General features: G+C 36.3%; 1 protein-coding gene across 10 annotated transcripts in view; it reads left to right on the plus strand.

The window, feature by feature from the left end:
• ITSN2 (intersectin 2) overlaps positions 1-20,653 on the plus strand; it is a 161,360-nt gene that overhangs the window by 80,827 nt on the left and 59,880 nt on the right. For 9 of the 10 annotated variants that reach the window (XM_060169732.1, XM_060169734.1, XM_060169733.1 and 6 more), the window contains 7 exons: positions 1,420-1,556; positions 5,460-5,596; positions 6,641-6,738; positions 14,590-14,759; positions 15,066-15,210; positions 17,781-17,986; positions 20,181-20,245. In XM_060169732.1, coding sequence (XP_060025715.1) covers positions 1,420-1,556; positions 5,460-5,596; positions 6,641-6,738; positions 14,590-14,759; positions 15,066-15,210; positions 17,781-17,986; positions 20,181-20,245 — 958 coding nt within the window. The remainder of the gene's footprint in view (positions 1-1,419; positions 1,557-5,459; positions 5,597-6,640; positions 6,739-14,589; positions 14,760-15,065; positions 15,211-17,780; positions 17,987-20,180; positions 20,246-20,653) is intronic. The other variant, XM_060169729.1, reaches the window with a different exon arrangement.

The following is a 20,653-nucleotide window of genomic DNA, read 5'->3' on the forward strand; positions in this document are numbered from 1 at the left end:
TTTTGTGGGAGTTTTTTGAGTTTTTTTCCTCTTCCTTATCCCAGGCTTTTTCTGCTCCCTTGTTTAGGATTCTATAGATTCCAAGTAAAAGAAATTCAGTTCAAAATAGTTAAGCTGAAAAGAGTGGTTATTGCAAGAGTACTAAGACCATTGACTGAATCAGTAGACGGGGCAGTTCCTAGACACAGGAATGAAGTTGGAGATTTGGTTCCCCCAGCACTCCCTCTCTCTCCAACTCTATCTCTAATCTTTGCTTCTCTCTTTCCTGTTTTGACTTCATTCCTACCCCTGATGGCCTCACTAGGAAGTGGGGCAGCTCCATGTTTACCTTATCCCATTTTAATGAGTTTAGTGAAGGAAAGACTTCTTTCTCCCCTCTTCAATATATCTGAATCCCGGGAAGGGCTTGTGGCCCAGCCTGGATCATGTGTACATCCTTTGAACCAGTCATTCTTGCCAGGGAGGTGAGGTGCTGTGATTGTTTTAGATCCAGTGACCACACTTGGGTGGGAGTTAGGAGCACTGAATCTGACAGACTCATCAAAACCACATAGAAGGGTGGGATTGGGGGGTAAATCAGCTTCCCAAAAGGAGGAAGGGTGCAGTTAGCAGAAGAGGGAAAGGAAATGCTGAACAGATAGTCACAAGTTTCTGCGAAGACACTTACCTATATCCCAGATTTTAGCACTTTACTTTGAGACTGAACTCTTTGAAGACAAGGACTATGGACTTGGGAGTCAAGACGGCCTTGGATTGGATCGCTGTGAATCTTTATAGCACTTTGCACAGAGCTAGATGCTCAATAAACAATTGTTTATTTTAATCCCTGTTTGGAATATTTTTCATTATTTTGGCACATTCTAGTCATGGTTTTAGGTAGACATTATCTTTTCCATTTTTAGTTATTAAATTATTTAATATATTATTATTTAAATTAAATAAATATTGAATAATTATTAAATTATTGAATAATTGCTTCTGTGTTTAGTTCACTATTTTACTGGGTAAAAGTTATGGGTAACTTGGTTAAACTACATGTGTCAAAAATATGACTGAGCAAAATTCCTCTTCAAATGTTAGAATAAGAAAATTGTTTCCCTGTATTTTTAATAGATTGCTTTTTATTGAAAAGGAAGTACCAAATCAAAGAATTAGCTTGTGAAAGATTCTGTGTTCCTTAGAAATGGATTAATATAAAAGCAGATGATTTTAACATGCATTTGTCCTCATTGGCCACATACCTTAAATACTTACTGTTTTCAAGAATTTTTCAATCATCTGGATTTTTTAAGACTTTTAATCTTTTTACTTTAGTTAAACTTGCTTTATGATTTTTATCTTTTAATGCAGTTGCCACATTTTTTCATAAGACAAAAGTATTTAAATCAATGCCACGTTAACTTCTTATTTTCTCCTTAGGAACTGAGAGAAAGCTACAATACACAGCAGTTAGCCCTTGAACAACTTTATAAGATCAAACGTGACAAGCTGAGGGAAATTGAAAGAAAAAGATTAGAGCTAATACAGAAAAAGAAACTAGAAGACGAGGCTATAAGGTAATATAGTTGATAAATTTATTATACTATATTGCTATTAGAATTCTAATTTTGTTGCCCATATTTTTAGTTTGACTATGAAAAATTAAGGGGAATAAAATGATTATCCTAAGATGCTAATTAGATTCTAAATTTTGGAAGTTCAGTCCTTCTTTTGTGGACTGAGTTTACAGTAACCAATTTCATGTTCCATTAGTGAAAAATACAGACTTTTGAGTCAGACCTGATTTAGAATTCTTGATCTACCACTTACTATCTGGATGATCTTGGTTAAGTCACTTTACCTTTTGGAACCTCAGTTTTTCCATCTGAAAAATAGAAACATTAATGCATACCTCATAAGTAACTCAGAATTAAATAAAACTAAAGAACCAAGTATAATGTTTTGCAGGTAATAAGCACTCATTATTTCTCTCTCTCAATAATAAATCCATGATCGTTTCCTGAAAAATCATAAAAACCAAGTACTTAATTTTATAGAGTGTAATACTGAGTGTAGAAATGCCATGTTGATGCAGGCTTCTTTGTATATATCTGAGCTATATCAACTGCCTACATTTATAGCAAGGAAAAGTGAGACAGTTGTGGTATCTGAAGCTTAGAACCATTCATTTAGAGACTTTGCATGATTTTTTTTTTCTATCAGTAAGATTCTGTTTCTAATATGTTCCTATGTTTCTCCCAAGTTCTCTAGTGTCAGAAATTATTATAATTAGTGAACAAATATCAATAAACCAACATTTCTTTGCCCTGGAGAAGAGTAGACAATAATGTCTATGAAAGAGCTAATAGTTACTGGGAAGGCAAGAAAGACACATTACCATATAGCAGGCCTCTTTTCTTAATGGCTTTAGAATAACCACTTAAACACATTTTTACTGAGTGGTCACTGTTGACTGCGATGCAGGTAGTCTCTGGGTTACTCCTTGCCCCTAGATTTCTCATAATTCTAGTAGGAGAGTCAGACAGCTAAACAAATAGCTATAATATTCTTTATTCTAAGACCCCTACTTTTGTGATTCCCTAACAAGAGATCCCAGAATAATATAGACGTGGAGACAGTAAAGCTCAAATTAAGGCTTTTATTTGCCACCTAACTTGTGCCACTTAACATTGCACAAGGGAACTGTGCAGTGCAGTCCCTGTGTTAGAATTTTCTTTTTTTTTTTTTCTATTTGAATTAATTCATTTTGGGCTCTCCCTTAGATATAATAAGTCCATTTCTAAAAAGTAAAATGAGTAGTTGTCAAAGAAATTGACAGACATCAAAATAAATCATCAAAATAAATCAAAATAAATTAGTCACATTCAGAATGTTCCACAAATATTATTTTAAGTCTTCTGAAGAGCATCCTCAAATAAAACAACTTTTATTCATTAGTAGTAAATAATCTCTTGATTGACAGAGATGGAGACTGTCATGTGCTAGTAAGAATTTTCTGTTTACACATGCAAGTATCTTGATATCTCTCCATCATTGCTCACAAGTCCTTTCAGACCAACAGACTGTATTAGTAATACACATTTTCATTTTATTCATTGTCCTTGCACATTATCCTGCTTTAGTAGAGGGAAGAAATCAGAACATGTAGAATTGGTCCAGAGCTGGGTCTTAGTACTACATCTTGATTTCTTGGCCATTTGCTCAGGTATGTTGCCTTCTCGTCCCAAGCTATTGGTAATAGGTTTTCACATTGTAGATGTGGCCTCTTTGTCCAACTTCTGAAGCATCTTCTGGCCGTGGACCAGTTTCTCATCCACAAACACGCACATAGAAACTTTACCAAAATTTAATTTTTTATTCTCTTAACTCTCTAGTCTTTATCCCAGTAAATATGTGGCAGGTACTCTGATAGTGGTGTTTATAATGCTATGGGAATTTAAATAAAGGTAGGTTGGGTCATCCTAGGCATGGGAGAGTGTCAGGGAAAGTTACTGAGAACTGGGAAAGGGAATATTGGTCGGAATTGCTTAAGGACTGCAAGAGAAGCATGCTTCTCAAAGGAGAGCTGGATGTCAGTTACAGAAAGTGCTAGAGAAAGCACTCTGCAAAGTGATAGAGGGTGTAGGAGGATTTGCAAAGGGTTGAGAGGAAGTTAGTTGTGGGATAATGAACCAGGAGTATGAAGTATAAGACATTTGGGGGATGAGGAGGAAGGGTTCATGACTGAGTGGGTGTACAGTTTTTGGAATTATGTAGGATTTCCAGATTCCTCCAGGAATTATAGGAATAGAGATATGGAATTAAGCCAAGACTTTCACCTTGGTGGGGCATAAATGCCCCCAAATCCTAGGGATGCATCCAGTCACAATCTTCATAGCCCCTGATAATGTGTGCTGAGACTTGAAGAAGGTGCTAATTAGTGGTGACTGCTCTGCCTCCAGTAAGATCATAAAAAGTATATGCAAGAAGAACTCCAGTGAGCATTAATTCTAATACTAAAACAACTAAGCTGATCTTAGACCATCTTGACCAGCTAGAAACCAAGCTGCAGCTATATCAAATGTCATAGAAAGGTACAGAAGTATGGACCTATAGAGGAAAAATGCTCTATTATCTAAAATCTAACAAATGAAAAAGACTTTTAAGTGATAATATAAGAAGTAGATAATCTGTCCAGCAGCATTTCCTATTTTCACAGCAATGACTCAATCCATATTTATATATAAATATATATAAATTTATATATATATAAATTCAAATAGAAAAAAAAAAGAAAATTCTAACACAGGGACTGCACTGCACAGTTCCCTTGTGCAATGTTAAGTGGCACAAGTTAGGTGGCAAATAAAAGCCTTAATTTGAGCTTTACTGTCTCCACGTCTATATTATTCTGGGATCTCTTGTTAGGGAATCACAAAAGTAGGGGTCTTAGAATAAAGAATATTATAGCTATTTGTTTAGCTGTCTGACTCTCCTACTAGAATTATGAGAAATCTAGGGGCAAGGAGTAACCCAGAGACTACCTGCATCGCAGAAAACAGGGATTAGCTAGGATAGTGGGAATAAGAGTTTGACAGCAGTCCTTGTGAAGAATCTGGAGACAAGGGAAGGAAATTTAGATATAATTTTTAGATTCGTTTTCTGAACAGTTCCATTACAGTTTTTTCCACTTTTTTTCTTGGGTTTGGGAGGTTGGCTGGCAGGAAGAAATTTGAGAGTGTGAGAAATTGTTAGTCATACTCCCTAGCTCATCTACTTGTGCTTAGTTTCTCTCTTGATTAATTGATTGATTAATTGGTTTTCCCCTTCAGCCCTGACCCCCATGGTTTCTCCACACCCCCTACTAATATGTCTTTGCTATATATAATAAATATGTAACTATATAAGATTGTATTTTTTTTTTAATTTTGTTATTTTTGGCTGTGTTGGGTCTTCATTGCTGCACGCGGGCTTTCTCTAGTTGCGGCGAGCAGGGGCTACTCTTTGTTGCGGTGTGCGGGCTTCTCATTGCCATGACTTCTCTTGTTGCGGAGCACAGGCTGTAGGCGCACGGGCTTCAGTAGTTGCAGCACATGGGCTCAGTAGTTGCAACATGTGGGCCCTAGAGCATGCAGGTTTCAGTAGTTGTGGTGCATGGGCTCAGTAGTTGTGACGCACAGGCTCTAGGGTGCACGGCTTCAGTAGTTGTGACCCATGGGCTCAGTAGTTGTGGCGCACGGGCTTAGTTGCTCCGCTGCATGTGGGATCTTCCTGGCCCAGGGCTCAAACCTGTGTCCCCTGCATTGGCAGGCAGATTCTCAGCCACTGCGCCACCAGAGAAGTCCCTAAGATTATATTTAAACATATAAGAAATGTGTAATTTTTCTTTAGTTTGTCAGGAACAAGATCTTCTATTACATTTTTATTTTGCATAAAAAAAATTTCGGACATTATGCAAACTCTTTTTCTTTCATGTAAAGGAAAGCAAAACAAGGAAAAGAAAACTTATGGAAAGAAAATCTTAGAAAGGAGGAAGAAGAAAAACAAAAGCGACTCCAAGAAGAAAAAACACAAGAAAAAGTTCAAGAAGTGGAGTGGAAAGCTGAGGAGAAACAAAGTAAGGATAAGGATGAAAATAATTGATTTGATTTTTCTGAAACAGAGCAACAAAAGCGAAAAGAAAAAAGTAGACTCTGATGAGGTTCAAAAAAAGAAGAAAATTAAAATGAATGCTAATCCTTAGAGTCAGAAAAGACCTTTTCCTAAATTAAACTGGGATGAGAAGTTCGTGGGTTTATTAAAACAAACTGAGGAAAAAAAAAAAAACAGACTGAGGGTAGAAATCTTAAAGCGACACAAAGAAGAGAAGATAGGCGTCACTAACAGTGCATAAACCCTGACACAGTTTTCATAATTGAAGTTAATAGTTTAAAATATTTTATTCCACCAGTGTAACTAAACTGTTTATTTTAATGAAGCAACAGTAAAGTTTTAAGTCTTTGCACACTGAGATTTTCTCAGAAGATATACATTGTTTTTGATACACCCCAGAGTGCATTTCTAAAATACTTTAAATATTATTGTATTTCTTCTGAATGCACGAACCTTTGAATCCTTATTAATGATACAATGTGTTGAAATTTTTCTAAGTTAAAGCATTTATTCTACAAATGAGCAAAGTAAAATATTTTTCATCTATTGTCAAGTACACTTGTGAACTCTTGTACTGTTTTTTTTTTAAGAACCGTACTGATACATCTGTAGTCAACCCTGTTTACTGACTAACCTTCTGTCTGTGATCTCCCTTTTGTGCTCTTCTTCCCTGTGATATTCTGACCTTCGCAGATCAAATTAAGCCTCTTGGAACTTAGTCTCCCTCCACTTGACAATTACCACCCCACCTTCCTTCATCCATGCGCGTGGCACACCCTGCAAGCCATCTCTTTGTTTTACTGACTCCTACTTAAGACGAATATCCTTGTTTGTTTTTATATTGATTCTGTGACTATTGAAAATATTTAAATTCTAACAAGCCTATATTAAATGGATTTTCATGATACTGTTTGATGCTCAGTTTTTTTCTTTTCAAGCTCTTTATTGAGTCATAGCAAAGATGTGTATATATGAAAGAAGCAGATAATGACAATTATCTTCTCTTTAGGTGAGCCAGCCGGTGCTTTGGTAAATTACAGAGCATTATATTGCTTTGAAGCAAGGAACCATGACGAAATGAGTTTTAATTCTGGGGATATAATACAGGTAGGAAACAAAATCTTTTTTTCTCATGAATAAGCTGAATGCAATGTACTATATTACTTTCTATAATATATTGAGTATACTATTATATAGTGATTTACCATTTTAAAAATATACCTTAAGCATTACCTCATTTGGTTCTTATGACATACCACAGAGCTGCATAGGACAGTTATTATTACTGCCATATTCTAGGTAGGAAGACTTAACACAAGTTGTAACTGTCAGCAGCACACTGCCAATGTGGAGTGCAAGTACATGTCTTTTGATTTCCAAATCCGGTGTTCTTTCCACTCTGCCATACTGCTTTATGTCATAAAAGGTGATACTTTGTTATTTTAATAAATTACCAATGAAATTTGGGGGAGCTGGTTATTTTCTGGCAACCATTAAAAGAGTTGAAGGAGTTAAGTTCTGTAGCTCTAATTAGATGCAGACCCTTGTTCCTTGGAACAGAAAGATTTTTATTGTATAATCACAAATGATGTAAAATGAATGAATAAGAGAAGATGCAGGGAATAGCATTTGACAGAGCTATGTGATTTACTGGAAAGAATACAGGCTTTAGAAGCATACCGACTTCGATTTTAATCCTGGCTTCAGTTTTCTTCTTAGTAAATAAAGGCAGTATTACTTAGAATACCTAGCCAGTGTCTGTTTTCTTTTTTAACCTGCACTGTCACCAGTTTGGTGTATTTTATCAGTTAGGTGGCAAATGTTTAATGATACTTGGAATAGGGTTTACCAGAACCATCTATTCAAATGCTCAAGACAATCCCCAGCTACACTTTCCTTCTGTTGCCATTGCCACACGGACAGCGCCATAGCTGCTCCTCAGCTGAGGAGCTTGAGTCCATAGTCTTCTGGCCCTGCCGTTCCTCCTCTTCTACTTGGTGATGATGAGGTAGTGTCCAAGAGTGAAGCAATGTAGCCTAGCTCTGTTTGGTCAAGAGCTTACTTATATTTTTGGTTATATCTTTTATTTGTTTCAGCAAATACTTGTTGGGAGCTATGATAGGCTAGGGATATAGTGAACAAGACGGTCTCTGCTCTTAGTGAGTTTATGGTTTAATGAGAAAGACACATCCTAAAGAAGTAGAGGAAGAAAGGGTGTAGACTGCTTCCAGCTTTAGAGCAGACGTCTCCCACAGTCAGAGAGCCAGTCTGGTGGTAGTGACAGCAGGAACATAATGTTAGCTGGAGTTTCTTGAGCGCTTGTATTCTCTGCCGAATCTTTGACGTAAAGAACGAGTCATGAGTTACTACCAGATACCTGATTTGGACAGCTTGGTTGATAATGGTGTTCATTCATTAAGACAGAAAGATTAGAAGGAGGAAATTTAAGTGGGAATTATAATGAGTTCAGTTTGGGATGAGTTTCAGATTTCTAGGCAGCAGTTGGATATCCAGAGATATCTAGAGGCCAGTTTGGATGTCATCAGTGTGTTGTGATGGTTATTGAAGACGACTGTGGCAGAGCTCATCCAAGGGTGTAATAAAGAAGGGGGAAGATGACTGAGGATGCAATCCCTGAAAAGCACGGACATGGAAGGGATTGTTAGAGGAGGGGGAGCCATAAAAGAATGACTAGAGGTAGGAACAAAACAGAGTTTAGTGTCAGGGACATTTGAGACGAGTGGTCCACATGTAAAATAAGACAGTACTAAAAAAATAACCATTAGATTAACAACAGCACAGTTATTGTTAACCTTGAGGAGAAGAGTATTAGTTGAGTGGAGTGGTGGGGGAAGAAGCCAGATTTCAGTGAGTTGAGGAACAGTTGGAAGGGAGGAAGAGGAGACAGTGAATACATGAAACTCTCTGAAGGAGCTTGACTTTTGAAAGAGGGGAGGGAGCAAAGGTGGTAAATAATGAGGAATGTGGGTTGAGGGAAGTTGTTCTTGTTTTTTGTTTTTTAACTTGGCAGAAGCTTGAGCAAGTTTAAATAATAGAAAGGATCTGCAGAGGAAAAGGGTTAATGATACCAGAGAGAATAAATCACCAATGGAGGGAGGTGTTTTTTCTAATTAAAATGTAATTTACATTGAGTGAAGTACACAACCATAAGTGTACAGCTCAAATAATTTGTACATGTATATAGATCTTTGAAACCACCACTCAATTCAACATACAGAACACAGAGCACTCAGGAAGGCACCTCATGCCTCACTGTCAGACCTCTCTGTTCTGACCAATGGATGGAGAGGAGGAAGATTCATGATAATCTTGAGGGCTTGGGGTCTATAGCACAGGAAGAGGGAGAGGTGGAAGGGCTAGATACATTTTCCTTCGTGATTGGAGGGCTGGATGAAGGGATGGATGGGATCATAACTTGTGCTGAGGTAGAGGTGAGGTCAAATCTGAGGGCTTCTGTATTGTTGGTAAGATAGGAGGCAACATCTGGTCAACTTAATGAATGAAGGTGGCTGAGGAGGTTTGAGTGAAAGTGAAAAAGATGATAAATTCCACTGAACCATGGCAACATTTTTCATGACAACCTATTTTTCTATCCTTATCTGTTAATGATATTTTTGAAGTAATAGTTTCCCTAGGCCTGTGAGAATTTATGTAAATTTTTCTAGTTTAACTCTCTATGTAAATTGACAACTAGAAATCAATTAGAATTATAAACGACAGGTATGAAATTGGTTAAAATTGACCCCTTACAGAGCCAACCTGGTCTAACTCTGAATAATAAATGATTGGGCCTTTTCTTCTTCAGAAGGTTGAAAACATTAGGAAATAGTATTAAAGAAATTTTGCTTTTAAAAGTTTGTAAGAAAAGGAGGAAGTGAGTGTTTGAAGGCCAGTACTCATACCTTTCAATGATTCCTTGCCTTTAGACCAAATATTTAAATCAGGTTTAGGTTGCATATTCCTCAGGGTTTATTATGTTCTTGCCTTCATTTTTAGTGCTCTGGATTAGCTATTTTAAACTAGTCTTAACTAGATCTACAGGATAATATTTTATCAATGGTTCCTTTGTTCTATTTCAGAACACCATTTTATGGTAATTAGATAGTTATGATACTATCTGTGTAATTAACCAAAGCAGCTTAGATTGAGGGATTTTTTAAATATCTCATTCATGATGTAATAAATAGCCAGACATATGGCATTAAAATGAGAATTATTTACCATAAACACAAATGAAGTTGCCTGATAACAAATCCATTTGTTATTAATTAAACTTTGAATCTGTTGTTTATCTAATTTAGAATAGTCTATTCAAGTTAACATTTGTTGAGTTTCTAGCCATGTGCCTACTGGGGATATATAAAAATGAATAAGGAAGGCAAAGTTTAGGAAGAAAAAAGAAATATGTATAATTGTACAAAATATAATGTGATATGTTTAGATTAACCATTTAAGGAAATAAAGTGCTATAGGAACCCAGAAGATGAAGCAATAACACAACCAAATAGCATTGGGGACATTTTCCCCAAAGATAGGATGGAGAAAGGGCTCAAAGTATTATGCTTTATACTTGTTTAGAGCTTTACAGTTTACTAAGCACTTTTATAAATATTCTTAATTTAATCCTCAGAATAACCTGGAGGAAGGTAGGGCAGGTATTTTCCCCCAAAATTTATGGATGAACAAACTGAGGCTTTAGATGATATTCATTACCTTACAGCAGATTACCAGCCAGGTGGCATGGCTAAGACTGAAACATGGTTCACTTAACTCCAAAGTCTGTGTTCTTTCCCCTAAACCCGACAAAATTCTGGCAGGAGGAATATCTTGAACAAAAACACTGAGCCTGGTGTGTTTAAAGAATGTCACATAACCACTTACCTAGAATATGGGACAAATATTAGGAGATGAAGCTAGAAAGGTAAGTTGGTACTTGACAAAGAAACCACAATTTCAGAGGCCTTGAATTCTACACTAAGAAGTTTGAACTTTGAAGAGCTTAAAACTAGAGAGATGGGATCTTCTAGGATAAAAATCGTGATGGATCTGCAGTGACTCAGCATAGAATAAAAGACATCAAGATTGGAAATGGAGAAGTAATTAATTTGCAGAAGACATGATTGTGTAGAAAATCCCATAGAATCTTAAAAAGAAAATAAAAGCTACTAGAAGTAATAAGTGAGTTTAGCAAAGTTGCAGGAAACAAGATCAATATACAGAAATTAGTTGTATTTCTACATACAAGCAATGGATATTCAGAAATTAAAATTAACATTTACAGTAACATACAAAATATGAAATGCTTAGATATAAAACTGACAAAAGATGTACAGGACCTGTTTATTGAAAATTACAAAGTATTGTTGAGAAAAATGGAAGACCTAAATAAATGGAAAGCTATACCATGTTTATGGATTGGAAGACTCTATATTGATAAGAAAGCAATTCTCCTCAAATTGTTCTATAGATTCAAGGCAGTTTCAATCAAACTCCCACCAGGCTTTTTTTTTTTTTTAAGAATATAAGCCATGCAGTTTAATTGTATACATTGGTATTAAGATTTTTGGTCTTATTACTTGCATATGTGATCTGTTTAACACTCTTTAAAACAGAAAATCATTGAGTAGCAATCAGATTTCAGAAAGTCTTCCAAGTAGAGCCAGACAGTTGTCTATGTGATATGCTACATATGACAGCATAGAATGTACAATTATATTAGCACAGACTTCTTTTCCAAGGGGTATTTTCACACGTCTAATAGGTCTCGTGCACAAGATAACAGAAACAGCAATATTGGCGTCTCTCAATCACATTAAGTTCATCAGACATATTAAAAGGGTAGCCCTTTTTAATAGAGAATTTTATACATATTATATATATTTTTTTAACATTTTTTTTCTAAATTATCTCTGTTTTAGATAAATACAGAGCTTAGGAAATAATACTTAAATGAGAACAGTTTGGGCAAATCCTCAGGCTCTATCCTACAAGTGTTCCATTCAGGAAGATCTCAGTACTTCTTTTTCACTTTTTTGTAAAAATTTACAAGCTGATTCATAACCAAACCACTTTGGAAAAAGAAGAACAAAGTTGGAGATCTTATGCTACCTGATTATAAGGCTTATTATAAAAGTTATAGCAATAAGAATGGGGTAGTATTAGTATCTAGATTGGAAAATAGACAAGTGGAACAGAATAACTGGATCTACAACTGCATATTTATATAACTGATTTTTTATAAAGGTGCAAAGGCAACTCAGTGGAGAAAGGATAGTCTTTTTTTAATATATAAATTTATTTATTTATTTACTTTTGGCTGCATTGGGTCTTTGTTGCTGCGCAGACTTTCTCTAGTTGCGGCGAGCAGGGGCTACTCTTTGTTGAGGTGTGCGGGCTTCTCATTGCGGTGGCTTCTCTTGTTGCGGAACGCGGGCTCTAGGGCGCATGGGCTTCAGTAGTTGTGGCTCGTGGGCTCTAGAGCGCAGGCTTAGCAGTTGTGGTGCATAGGCTTAGTTGCTCTGCGGCATGTGAGATCTTCCTGGACCAGAGCTCGATCCCATGTCCCCTGCATTGGCAGGCGGATTCTTACCCACTGCACCACCAGGGAAGTCCTAGTCTTTTCAAAAAAGCAAATGACATTGGAACATTTGGATATCCATATGCACAAAAATGAATTTTGATTTATTCCTTACAACATATATGAAAGTTAACTCAAAATAGATCAGAGGTAAATCCTGAAATGTAAAACCTAGAACTGTAGAACTTCTAGAAAAAGACATTGGAGAAAATCCTTACAGCTTTGGGCTGCTCAAGGGTTTCTTAGACTGTTAGATACAACATAGTACAAGGTTTCTTTTTAATAGAGAAGGTTCTATAATTGATTGTGATAATGGTTGCATAAGTGAATATACTAAAATCCATTGATTTGTGTACTTTAAATGGGAGGATTGTATGGTGAATTATATCTCAATAAAGTCATTATTATCAGTAAAATAAGTTAAACATGCACCTACCATATGAGCCAGCCCTGTCACTCCTAGATCTTTACTCGAGAGAATTGAAAGCATATGTCCATACAAAGACAAATGTTTATGGCAGCTTTATTTGTAATAGCCAGAAACTGGAAACAATTCAATCTTCCATCAGTAGGTAAACAGACAAATTGTGGTACATCATACAATGTAATATTACTCAACAATAAAATGAAATGAACTATTCACATTCACTACAACATGGATGGATCTCAAAATAATAATAAATAATAGGCCGAGTAAAAGTCAGACCCCCCAGAAAGGGATGTATATTGTGTGATTTTATTTATATAAAGTTCTAGAGCATGCAGACTAATTTATAATGACAAAAAGCATACCAGTGTCTTCCTGGAGATGGGGTGTGGGTCAAGTGGAGGAGTGGGAGGGAGTGCTTTCAGTAGAGCAAAAGGAGACATTTTGGGTTGATAGATACGTTTATTATCTTGGTTGTGTGATTTTTCACAACTGTATACGTATGTCAAAACTTATCACATTTAATACCTTAAATGTGAAATTTATAATATGCTAATTACACCTCAAAAAAAGTGTTTTTAAAAATCTTAATGGATATGGAATCACCATACAAATTCTACATGATTTTGATAGGTAAAACACTGTCAAATCTATTTTAGAAAGGTTATCTAAAAAGTGTAGAAAATGGAGTGGAGAACAGAGACATAGTTGGCATATTTATTCAATGAATTAAGTAAATATGTATTATGCTGGGCAATGGGTATCAATTAAAAGGCTCACAGACAAAGGGAAGAGATACATGTAAATAAAGAATCACACAGTATGACAATGCATGCTATCTCATGACAGTATGTATGAGATAACTCTGACCTAGTTTGGGGGCAGTTAACAGAATCTTGAAGGATGAGTAAAGATTACAGTAATCTAGATGTGAAATGAAAAAGGCCTGAAGTAGGTTAGGAGGGTAGGGTTGAAAAAAAAAAATTCGAAAGAGCTTTTAGAAGCAAAATCAACACAGTTTGGATATGGAAGTGTAAGAGAGGTAAGAGCCAAAGATTTTCTTTTTTACATCTTTATTGGAGTATAATTGCTTTACAACGGTGTGTTAGTTTCTGCTTTTATAACAAAGTGAATCAGTTATACATATACATATGTCCCCATATCTCTTCCCTCTTGCATCTCCCTCCCTCCCACCCTCCCTATCCAAAGATTTTTTATTTAGAATGACTAAGTCTTTGATGGTAAGAATAACAGAGATACAGGAATTTAGGAGAAGGAGTAGACTGGGGAAGAAAACAAGTTCAATCTTAGACTTGAGTTGGAAGTTCTTGTGGATCATCCAGTTGAAGATATCTGGGAAGTAGTTGAAAGTACAGGCTTATCCCATTAGAAAAAAGAAGTCGGTTCTGCAAATATATCGTATAAAGAACTGATCACTATAGAAGTGAGTGGGCCTCTTCCAGAAGTGTATAGTATGAAGTAAGAGAGCCAGTGATAAAACTTGATGTATCATCAGTGTTTAAAGGACAAAGGACCAAGAAGCGGAAGAAGGGGTGCTGTGAGGACAGAGGATGCCAGGCTGTAGGAGGGAAATGTCTGGGAGAAGAAATGAAACTGTAAATCACCTCTGTGTTTTACCAGCTGGAAAATAGTATTCAGAAAAAGTTTTCTGTTTCTCCTAGAGAGTTCAAAAAGACTCTGATAGGAATGTAAACTATTTTTATGTATTAACTTGGATAAAATTAAAAATTTAAATTTAAAAAGGCACCTTGTCCATCATTAGAGATAATAATCTACTGTAGAAAGTGCTTTAGCTGTTTAGTTAGACGGACTTAATTCTGAAAATTAGGCTGCTGGACAGTGGTCTGCATCTCTTTCCTTTGTAAATAAGTGGCTTTCTAACCACTGTTAACCCTACTTTTTGTTTCCGTAGGTTGATGAAAAAACCGTAGGAGAACCTGGTTGGCTTTATGGTAGTTTTCAAGGAAATTTTGGCTGGTTTCCATGCAACTATGTAGAAAAAATAACGTCTGAAAAATCTGTGTCGCCTAAGAAGGCCTTACTTCCTCCTACAGTGTCTTTATCTGCTACCTCAACTTCTGAGTAAGCTTTTAGCTAATAATGGAGTTTACACGTCTCTGCAAATGTGTGAACACCTAATATGTATTTGTGTCAACCTGCTACTTAATCATATTGTAATCTGCACTGGACTCTCTAAGAGTACCTTTTGTTCCAAATTTAATTCTGAAGTTTAGTAAATAAAAACGTGGGTCAGTAGTTCATAGATTTTTTTTTTTGCCCAAGTTGTGTTTCAACACAATGTATATTATATACAAATAGATAAATTGGTAGTACTTCATAAGATTCTGAACAATTAAGTATACTTTTGTCATATTGTTATATTTATAGATCACTTTCTTCAAATCAACCAGCATCAGTGACTGATTATCAAAACGTATCGTTTTCAAGCCTAACTGTTAACACATCATGGCAGAAAAAATCAGCTTTTACTCGCACTGTGTCCCCTGTATCTACATCACCTATTCACGGACAGGTATGTATCTTTAATTTTCTTGTGTTTTATTCTTTGACATTGCTCCTGGTTCACATAAAATAGAATGAAGATTTTTGTACAAGGCCATCATTTACTCATCTAACCAAAGTTTGTATCATTTAGTTTCTTTTCTTACCATTCATATGTGATACGAGGTTGAAGAAATTATTATTAGAGGTTTCCCAACAATTTATTCTCATAGTAGCAAGTTGCTACCAGCTAAGGTTTCTGAGCTCAAAATATCATTTTTACAAATCTGATTATAGTCTTAATTTGTAGTTATTGTAAGAAGAGCTTGGGCTTGGGGTTTTTTTGTTTGTGTTTTCCTTAAGTAAGTCATTTGTGTGAGAACTGTGTTATATATATGTTTAGCCTCTGGTTTAGATGTAACCGAGATGCCAGCATTGTTACATTAACATTATTAAAAAGAAATTGCAGACTTCATCAGAATAGAGTCCTTCACTCAAAAAATGTTTATTGTGTGACCACAGGTTCCAGGCATTTATTATGTGCTAGAAATTTAATGGGAAAAAAAAAAACCTCTGCCATTAAGAAGTCAATCTAATGAAGACAAACATATAAATAAATAACTGTATGAGAAGTGTTGTAATAAAGATATTTTATGAAATCTTGAGGGGTATAGGAGAGAGCATTTCAATTCAATCTGTGGGAATTGGAGCAGGCTTCTCAATAGGTAAGGCATTTCAGTCGAACCTTCAAAAATGAGCAAGCTTTCACCAAACAAAGAAGGAAAGTTATTCCTGTGAAAGAACAATTTGGGAAAAGTCACTGAGGCATGTTAACAAGAGGAATTCATAGGAAACAAGTATTGTTTATAGTGTGGCTAGAGTACAGGATTCATGAAGAAAGGGTTAAGTGAAGTTGGAGTGGTTGAGGTTTATTTGTGAAGCATTTAATACCATGCTAAGCAACTGGCAGTGGAAAGCCCATGAAGGTTTTTAAGAGGAGAGTTGAAGTGTATATTTTAGAAGGATAACTCTGGCAGTAGTATAGAGGCCAGACTGTGGAAGGAAGCAAAGGGAGGAGACCAACAAAGGGAGGATATTACAATAGCTAAGTAACAGATGATGTGAACCAGTAATGAAAATATATAGAAGAGGAGATGGACTTAAAAGAGTGTTAGGAGTCAGCATAAAATTGGCAATTCATTGAATGTGAAGAGTGAGGAAGAAGTTGGAGTTAAACATACCTCTTCAGGGTCTTTAGCTTGAGTAACTGAGAGGATGGCAGTACTGGAGGAGTGGGTTTTGTGGGTTCTAAAAGTGATTACATTTCAGACGTGCAACTTAGGTATTTGTAGGAGGGACAGCCTGCTGGGAAGGCCCAGCAGGCAGCTTGATTTACAAGTCTGGAGCTCAAAAGATAAAGTCATAATTAAGATACAGATTTGAGAAATCATAGGCATAAATAAGATTAGGGAAATCATGTAAAACAGGAAGGGAAGGAGACTGGACCAAAGAGGAGCCATCAATCACCAGAGAGTGAACTTCACGAACTGCAGGGGTTTTAGTGATGTCAGCACTGTTCAGAGATCAGAGAAGGTAAGGGTTTGCAAGAAGCTTTTGGCTCTGATGTTATCAATGATCTTGTCAAGAGATTCAGTATTGTGATGGTTACAGAAGCTAAATTAGAATGGACTGAGGGGTGAAATTGGAAAGCAAGTTTAAGACCGTTCTTTCTTTAAGGAAGTTAGAAGTAGAAGTAAGGGGACTTCCCTGGTAGTCCGGTGGTTAAGACTCCACACTCCCAATGCAGAGGGCCCAGGTTCAATCCCTGGTCAGGGAACTAGATCCCAAATGCCACAACCTAAGATCCCACATGCAGCAACTAAGATCCCAGTACAGCCAAATAAATAAATAAATATTTTTTAAGAATTAAAAAAAAGAAGTAGAAGTAAATAGAGAAGTAGAAAGTTAAAGATTCAAGAGAGAATTCACAGTGTTACAAAATATTGTTAGAAGGTGGGAGGACATGATAGAAAGTTTAGAGCACAGGTAAAGAGGCTAGCCCTATCAACAAAATGAAAACACTACTTCCTCTGAGAGAAGAAGGAAAGAAAGAAGGATGAATAAGAATACGAAGACGTTATGAAACAGAAAACAGAAAAGTGGAGGGAGGCCCATCACAACTGCATCTCCACTCCTAGTGGAATAAACAGAATCCACTGCAGTGAGGAGACTTTGGAAACTGGAGGAGAGAAAGGGTTCCCCTTTTCATTTGTTCTGTGATACATACTTGATGGATCTGTGAGTACACCTCTTGCATACCCAGGGTTTACCTTCCATACCTGTGATACTTAGTGCCAAGATGTTTCCTTGAATGGTAGCTGTTGGGTCTTTAACTTCACAGAAGGCTATTCAGGTGGTTGTCTATCATATATAATTTTAAGTTGGTTAGTAGATTAAGTCACCATTGATATTAAGTCACCACCACACCAAACTGGTCTGCTGTTTGAACAGTAAGTATGTTATATACTAGAAAACAAAAATCATGGTTACCATTGTGTTTTTTGTTTGTTTGTTTTTAATTTTGTGGTTTTGATTTCACAGGGACAGGTTGTAGAAAACCTAAAAGCACAGGCCCTTTGTTCCTGGACTGCAAAGAAAGATAACCACTTGAACTTCTCAAAACATGATATCATTACTGTCTTGGAGCAGCAAGAAAATTGGTGGTTTGGGGAGGTGCATGGAGGAAGAGGATGGTTTCCAAAATCTTACGTTAAAATCATCCCTGGGAGTGAAGTCAGGCGGGAAGAGTAAGCATTTTTTTTTTCTTTTTTTTGGCGGTACGCGGGCCTCTCACTGCTGTGGCCTCTCCCGTTGCGGAGCAACAGGCTCCGGACGCGCGGGCTCAGCGGCCATGGCTCACGGGCCTAGCCGCTCCGCGGCATGTGGGATCTTCCCGGACCGGGGCACGAACCCGTGTCCCCTGCATCGGCAGGCGGACTCTCAACCACTGTGCCACCAGGGAAGCCCAAGAGTAAGCATTTTTGTGTGTTTACATGAGGCGTGGATGTTGGTATTTTCACTGATGAGTCAGCCACAGAACAGTTGGCTGTGCAGGAAAATTAAAAGTTTATGCTTGAGTTTGATATCAGAAGGGTGATTCCTAGAGTGAAAAAAATCATACCTCAGATGATTTGTTCCAATTTTTGAACATCTTTTATTCTAGTTATTTCAGATTCCTAAAGTTTTCAAAGTGCTTAAGATTTTAGTTCTGTTGCTTTCTTTGTACTAACATCAGGTCAGTTAGAGAAGTTATTTTTCATTTCCTTTGGAGGTTTCTCCCTTATTATTTACTGTAAATTGTCAATATTTAGACAAATCAATACCAAGGGCCTCGCCTTTGCCAGAGTGAGGCGTTCCCATCTCTGGGCCTCCAGAGTTCCCTGAACATCACGTTTCTTACGGCTCATGACACACTGTGTTGTAGTTATTTACTTTCTTACCTATATCCCTTATTAGGTCATAAACTCCAGGAGGGTGGGATTCACGTCTTTTTTGTTCATTTTTCAGTTTTTCCATACCTAGTGTGATCTTAATGCATAGTAGCTGCTCAATCATATTTACTTAGTAAATGAGGAGAGAAGTGAATGAAAGGACAATCAAATGAATGAACTTTTGCATGAACAAAAAACAAAACCAGATAAGGTCTCTGGCCTTTGTTTCCCAGTCTGTATGGGAGTCAGGTCATCAAACTTCTTTAATATAAACAAATAAGTACTCTAATATAGCTGTGGGTAATTATCATTTGTGTTTTATATGGAAATTGATCTAAATAGAAAAGCAAAATGATTTATTGAAAAGGAATGGGGTCTTTGGAAATCAAGAGCCTTGAGTTCTGATTCTGCTATTTTTGCCAGACTGTATGGGGTAACCTGCTTGGTCTCTAGTTTTTTAATTGGTTGAATGAAAATAATAAACTAAAAAATCTTTAAAAATCCTTTCAGTGCTAAGGTTCTGTACATCAATTTTCAGTTCAAATGCAGAAATTTACTTTTCAGACTGACATGGAATTTTAGGCTTAGAGTGTGTAATAACAGGAACAACAATAATACATAGCTGATGTGTATGCTGGCACTGTGCTAGACCCTGTGTAGTAATTATCTTATTTAAACTCCATGACATTTTACAGAGAAGGAAAACTTAAACACAAAGGGATTAAGTTTAAATGCCTTAAAGGGCATTTCTTCTAACTTTTCATTCAATTACTGATCTTTTCTAACAGATAAGGCATGCAACTCGAAATGCTGCGGTAATGGAGAATTCAGCAAGGCAGTCCATTCAGTGTGCCCATGAGTTGTAGTAAGGGTCCCCTCTGTTAACCTATAAACTGCTTCACTATACAATTTACTCACAGGTCCTGGGGAGCCCTGATGTATTCTACAGATGTCTAGTTCTTAAAATACCACAGTTTTCCAGATTTTTGAAAACAGTTTCCTGGGTTAAGTTGGAAATAAAAGCTATGTATGTTCCAAAATGTAAAAATAAAGTTCTGTTATTTTTACATATTTTTAAATGTACTGTGCTCTAAACAAGTAGTAAAATTTATATACTGCCCTTATTTTTCTCTAAACCAAGCCAAGTCCCATGTGTGCTTTACCAAATAACTGCCCATTTACCAATGCCTCATGTCTTTTAAGTTACTTTAGAAAGGCAAAATATCTCACATTTGAAAAACTATTTATAAATCATATTGAAATTACCTCAGTAGATTTAAAAAAATTAAGTCGTTTGTAAGTAGGCAGTTCTTAATCCACTAGGATTTTGCATATGAGGGTATTTCTAGCCTGTGTACTGAGACAATATTTCAATTAATTTTAGCCCTTAAAAAGAATGCACTGCTAAAACCTCCTGTTTTCATCAAATCACCTTTTTTATTTACTTGTTGATGTCTTTTTTTTGTTATTTTATTATTTTTTTTAATCTGTTTGTGTGTATATTTGGCAGACCAGAAGCTTTGTATGCAGCTGTAAACAAGAAACCTACCTCTGCAGCCTCTACAGTGGGAGAAGGTGAGCTTTTGGCGATTTATAAATTAGATGGAAGTCAAATTAGCTACTGACTTCCCACAGTTGTTACTCTCCTTACTTCTGTGTCTTCAGTGTTAAAGTGAGGTTAGGAAAACCTGCTCCCGCTCTATTTCACATGAATATTGAGGATATAAAAAATATATAGCTGAAAATACTTGACGCTTTTAGAAAATCAGTACTATAAAAATTCAGCATAGACTGCCTCAATAAATAAGATCATAGATAAGTGTTGCAATGAGATAACATGAAGTCTTTTGTTTTCCTTTTATTATATATCTAGATTATAGATGTTTAGAATATAAGGAAATTTCAGTACATTTAGTTGTTTATGAATTGCACTTGTTTGTTTGTTTGTTTTTGGCCTTACTGCACGGCTTGTGGGATTTTTAG

Source organism: Lagenorhynchus albirostris, chromosome 13 (assembly GCF_949774975.1).
Source record: "Lagenorhynchus albirostris chromosome 13, mLagAlb1.1, whole genome shotgun sequence".
Taxonomy (NCBI): domain Eukaryota; kingdom Metazoa; phylum Chordata; class Mammalia; order Artiodactyla; family Delphinidae; genus Lagenorhynchus; species Lagenorhynchus albirostris.